The following is a 5,803-nucleotide window of genomic DNA, read 5'->3' on the forward strand; positions in this document are numbered from 1 at the left end:
TTTTAGACATGCAAACAACAATCTGTAAAGATGGATTATTTCAGATACTTGTGCATCTCTAAAAACTATGGAAAATTACCGCACAGCTTATGTCTCGTGTGTCTACACTGTGTAATTTTTTTTAGGATTTGATTGCATTCTGACTATTCTGAAATATTCATAAAGCAACAAATTGTCGAACGTTACTTCTGTGTTATCGTCGTTCGTGTAGGGGGTCACACTCCAGAGCTGTGTGTTGGGTGTTTGAACCTAACCGCCACACTTTAAGACATGTGTGAGGACCCAGTGCGTTGTTTGGGTGGCATAGCTACCCCCGAAGACCCCGGACCGGCCTAACCCTAGCCTGGTTGACCCGGAATGCTACCCCCTTTCACTTTCAGCGGACGACCTTTGACCAGTGGACTTTTCCACCTGGTTGTGATAAGGTCAGCCCATAAAAACATTTCAGAACAAAGTTTGGGCCCAACCCACTACAAGATTCCCTCCGGGTTGACCCGACGTGGCCCCTTCCCCCTCTAAGTGCTGGCGGCAGTGCCGTCCGTGAAGGCGGTCACACTCTGGAGTTGTGTGTTGAGTGTTTGCACCTCCCATCACACTCTTAGACTTGTATGAGGACCCAACGCAAGATTTGGTGGGATTGCTACCCCCGAAGTCCCCAGACTAGCCTAACCCTAGCCCCATTAACCAGGAAAGTGTCCCTTTCACTTTCACAAAACGACCTTTGACAAATGGACTTTCCACCTGGTTGTGATAAGTAGCCCATAGGAACATTCCAAAACAAAGTTTGAGCCCAACCTATCACAAGATTCCCTCCGGGTCGAACCGTCGTAGTTTCCTCCTCTAAGTGCTGGCGCTAGTAACTTGTTTTTAGCAATCCAATATACACAAAGGCTGTTGGAGGTGCTCCAACATCTTTTATATAGAAGTAATGCTAGATCCGAGGTCTCTAAAGCGCATCGACATGATGATGTGTCTCCTACCCTAGGTTTCAAGGCTCCAAGAACCTTTTGTCCGGTGGGCACTCCAGCGATCATGGAAGATAGCGGAGGCGACGGTGTAATTCGGCACGGAGGATTGTAAGGACCTACTCCCTCTGTCTTAGAATATAAGAATGTTTTTGACACTAATATTTTGGGACGGAGGGAGTAATATTTATTCATTTGATTTTTGGGTCCATTTCATTCCTGGGTTGGGACGTCTCTTCTGTGTGCTTGCTGGACGTCTCTTCACGGTTGTATACGATGAGATCGAAGAACGGAAACACGCGGTAGCTTCGTAGAAAGAAGACTACGTGGTCTACACATGGCTGGACGGGTTGTCGTTTATACTTGACTAGCTTTCCCCGTCAATCAAATTGTAACGAAGCAGCAGCCTTTGAAGACTCTCGAGTCGAAGTCATGAACGGGACACGGAGCGGAGACCAATCTTCCACGTCAAGATACAATTGTTAACACAAACATGGGGCCAACGGCAAAGACATCTTTGCAGTTCATACTGTAGATAAACCGGAGAGTAGAGGAAAACAGCGGCAGTCAATGCAGTGTGCTCTCAACTTGCATGTTCGTTTCCACCCACCTTCTGAGTTCAGACCTTACATATGCAGTGAAGTATAGCATACATGATACATGCATCTCGTCTTCTCCTTGATTTGCCAGCTGCAATGCCTCGCACGACTACTCACCACACTTCATTCTTGCTACAGGTGATAACTTTAGGTTTCCTTGTAGAGATCCAGCTACTAGCACACCGTTCCCATGCCATGTCAGCAGACGCCGGTACTGCACCATGCCGCGGAGATCAGGCCGCGGCGCTCCTCGCCGTGAAGCGTTCCCTCTCCTTCACCGGAAGCGCCACCTCTGGGCCGGCCACCACGACGCTGCCGTCGTGGAGAGAGGGCACGGATTGCTGCCGATGGGAGGGCGTTGGCTGCGACAACGTCACCGGGATGGTCACCGCACTCAACCTCGCGTCGCGGAACCTCGCTGGGGCCGTCCCTGACTACATTAGGAACCTCTCAGCGCTGGAAGTCGTACTGCTCGGCAGCAACAAACTCACGGGTAAGTCTGTACTTACTCGCAAAAAGAAAGTATTTACTCCTCGATTTGTGATAGTAGAATAGCTAAATCATATGCCTACCAAAATTTGGGAAATGCTATGGGCTATGGAGAGATGCGGGACTGCTCCGCGGTGATGACGACATGCGCCAGGGCATTGAGGCAGCTCTAAGGTGGGCACAGGGCGAGTAGTCACATAGTGTGCCGGGTAGAGTTAGGTGGAGCTGGCGTGGGTGTCATGTAGCCATGCCATGTAAACTATTTGGGGCTCTTTCCCCTTCTTCTTTTAATAGATGATACGCACTCTAGTGCGTATTCAAGAAAAAAAATTGGGAAAGGCAGCCACGTGGGCCTGTTGGATTCCGTATGTCCTTAGGCATATTGCTATTAAATATTATGATGACCAAAATCTACGGAGATTTTAAAATCTTGTGTCAATTTTTAAGCCTAGCAAACCAAACGCCATGGATATGTTGTCGCAGGGATAACAATTTCCTCAAGTAAGCATGGCAAAAATACTGAGCAGTGCAAGGATTTGCCAAGCTTGCTGAAGGAAATTATCATCCTCGTGGCAAAATAATTTGTCATTCCAAGCGTTTGATTTGGCATGCTGAAAAATCCACCATTCGGTTTGTAGCAAAATCCAAATGTATGCGGCTTATGTCCCAAAGGATGGCCGGTTTAACAATATAGCATGTTCTACTTGAGCTTTAGGGTATCCTGAGTTTGTTACTTACTTTGTAAAAAAATGACTTCAAGACGTTGTAAAAACGGAAAGTAAATATATGGGATGTGTGCATCTTTGGACGTAGAGGCCCAGCAGGTGCCCTTCTCCATTTTCTTAAAGGAATTGCGCAAACAAACTGTTGTGGGTAAATTTCCAGAAAATTACCAGTGCTATATGCCAAATACTCTGACCTATAGAAGAGCATCTAGGTTTAAAGTAATTTCACAGGAAGTGTAGATTATTAGTCCTTAGGCATTTTTCCTACAAAGCTTGTGCTTTATCACATGGTGTATTTTACAATTATTATAGATAATAGTATATTTTAGCAAATATGTATCCTTTGTTTGTTCAAATATAACATGATATAGAGCAAAATCTCAGGAATTTAGCAACCACATAGGACGCACACGTAGACAAATATTCCATGTTCTCTTTGCATGGTCTTCTTTTTGTTAGAGCATGACAATATGAGTTGCAAATTAATTATGACATGGATCCAAATGTACACACTCCTTATCTAACCAGTTTTATGACTAACGCAAGCAATTTTCTTACACAGGGCCGGTTCCTCTTGATGCACATATGTTCCCATACCTCGCAGAGGTGGATCTAAGCAATAATTCATTCTGGGGGACGGTACCAGCATCCTTCTTCACTCAGCCAACATTGCAGAGATTGTGCCTCAACATGAACAGACTCTCTGGTGCTATCGAGGAATTCCAGAATCCATCAGCTACACTGACTTACGTTGACTTGAGCAGCAATCAGTTAACAGGTGCAATTCCAACTTCATTTGCGTATCTCACTGCACTTCAGATCCTGCAACTTGACCACAACAATTTCACGGGCACCTTGGATCTAAACCCATTCGTGAGGCTAAAGAACCTTACTATGATATCAGCATCCTATAATCCCTTGTTATCTGCTTCCGGGGATGGTAGTAAAATTGATGCTAGTAACAGCAGTATTACTAGTTTGAATCTAGCATATTGTAACCTAACAAGGTTGCCTCGAGTCCTTGGATATCTACCAGAACTAGGGAATCTGGATCTCTCTTGCAATCAAATTCAAGGGGAGATACCTCAGTGGATTTGGACAAACATGAGCTCCTTGAACCTGTCGCACAACCTCTTCACTACAGTAGGCCAGCCGCCGCACTATGTTAATATAATATACATCGATCTTAGCTTCAATATGCTCCGTGGCACCGTGCCTTTCCCTTCCAATGGGGATCGTCTTGATTACTCCAACAACAAATTCTCGTCCATCCCCCAGAGTAGTTTCCTCCGCTTCATCCAAATAAACCCTCTCCTCGAACGGTCCGGGCTCACGACCTACTCTATCAACCTTGCGAACAATGAACTGAGTGGGCCTATTCCCTACTCAGAATGTCGTGAGCAGTATGCTCTCAGAATGCTAGACCTATCCGGCAATAATCTCAGCGGATCGGTGCCACCTTATTTATTGAAAGGTTGCGGTCAACTCATTATGTTGAACTTGAGGGGAAATCATCTTGGCGGAACATGGCCTGACGAGACTAGCGAATCATGTCAGTTGCAGCTGATAGATTTACATGGGAATCATATCCAGGGGCGCCTCCCGAGATCGTTGGCTCGGTGCCAATATTTGATAGCTCTTGACATTGGTGGGAACCATTTCGAGGACTCTTTCCCTATATGGATGGGCCAGCTACCGCAACTCCGGCTACTCATCTTGAGAAACAACAATTTTCATGGCCCCGTGAGCATCCCTCCTCTTGTGGAGAAGAACTCGACTGCCGATTACTTTTCCCGTGTACGAATCATTGACCTTGCAGGAAATCACTTCAATGGTGATCTACCACCAGATTTCTTCAAGAGTTTCAAGTCCATGGTTTGGGGTCCGAACAGAACGATTGCAGAATATGATGATTATACTACAGTGTCTGCGAAACAAGGATTTATTTCTTATCTGGTGGCGGTTGATGTGGCCATGAAACAACAATACATGAGGGTGTCAAAAGTCAGTACTGACCTGGTGGTGATTGACCTGTCTAGCAACCGGTTCAGTGGCTTCATCCCGAGGTCAATCAGCAACCTGACGTCCCTGCATGTTGTAAACTTGTCTTCCAATGCCTTTGGCGGCAAGATCCCACGTGAGCTCGGCCAGTTGGTCCGGATCGAGTCACTGGACCTGTCGTGGAACCATCTTGTAGGTGAGATCCCGCAGGAGCTAGCAACGGTGACCACACTCGCGTGGCTCAACCTCTCCTATAATGATCTCAGTGGGAGGATACCTTCGGGCAGCCAGTTTTCCACATTCACCGGCAGCTCGTTCCAGGGCGGAAACAAAGGGTTGTACGGATGCCCACTTCTTGTGAAATGTAACCTTACATTCGTTACTTCACCATCTTCGTCGCTGCCACCTCCTGCGCGAGAAGGATCACCATTTGAGGATATCATGTTATGGCTTTTTGTTGGTGTAGGCTTCGGAGTCGGATTTGCGCTGACAATCGTATTGCAGGTTGTTTGCAGCGGTCGTCGCGAGAAAATAGCACGCATCGCTAGATGAAGTAGTTGCCTAGTCTTATTTATTTTACAATCAAGGATGTGTGGTGCAATTTCATGAGCGAAGGTTGAATGCATGCAATATGTACGAGTCTAAAGAAATGACCAGAACACTGGAGCTCTCATTCCAACCCCCCCCCCCGATCAGGTGACATGCACCTTTGCATGTCACTGTGTGACTTGCGGCTCAAATTCATATTTAAATATTGTAAAAAGATCTGAAAAAAATCATGCATGTTCATAGCACATATTAAGATAATCCTTAAAAAATTCAGATCAAAATTTGAAACATACACCAAGAAGCAAAAAAGAGAAACTCACATGTGAATAGTATACAAAGAACCATTCGCAACTATTCATAACAGATTTCTCTTTTTTGCTTCTTGATGTATATTTCGAATTTTGATCTGAATTTTTTAGGGATTATCCTAATATGTGCTATGAACATGCATGATTTTTTTCAGATTTTTTTACAA

General features: G+C 45.4%; 1 protein-coding gene across 1 annotated transcript; it reads left to right on the forward strand.

Annotated features, from left to right (window-relative positions):
- The first annotated feature begins 1,660 nt into the window (after positions 1-1,660).
- Positions 1,661-5,412, forward strand: LOC119314410 (receptor-like protein 33). The gene is made up of 2 exons (XM_037589124.1): positions 1,661-2,057; positions 3,341-5,412. The coding sequence occupies exons 1-2, from the start codon at positions 1,661-1,663 to the stop codon at positions 5,329-5,331; spliced, it is 2,388 nt and encodes a 795-aa protein (XP_037445021.1). The 3' UTR covers positions 5,332-5,412.
- Positions 5,413-5,803: the final 391 nt, after the last annotated feature.

This window comes from Triticum dicoccoides, chromosome 6A, assembly GCF_002162155.2.
Source record: "Triticum dicoccoides isolate Atlit2015 ecotype Zavitan chromosome 6A, WEW_v2.0, whole genome shotgun sequence".
Lineage (NCBI taxonomy): Eukaryota > Viridiplantae > Streptophyta > Magnoliopsida > Poales > Poaceae > Triticum > Triticum dicoccoides.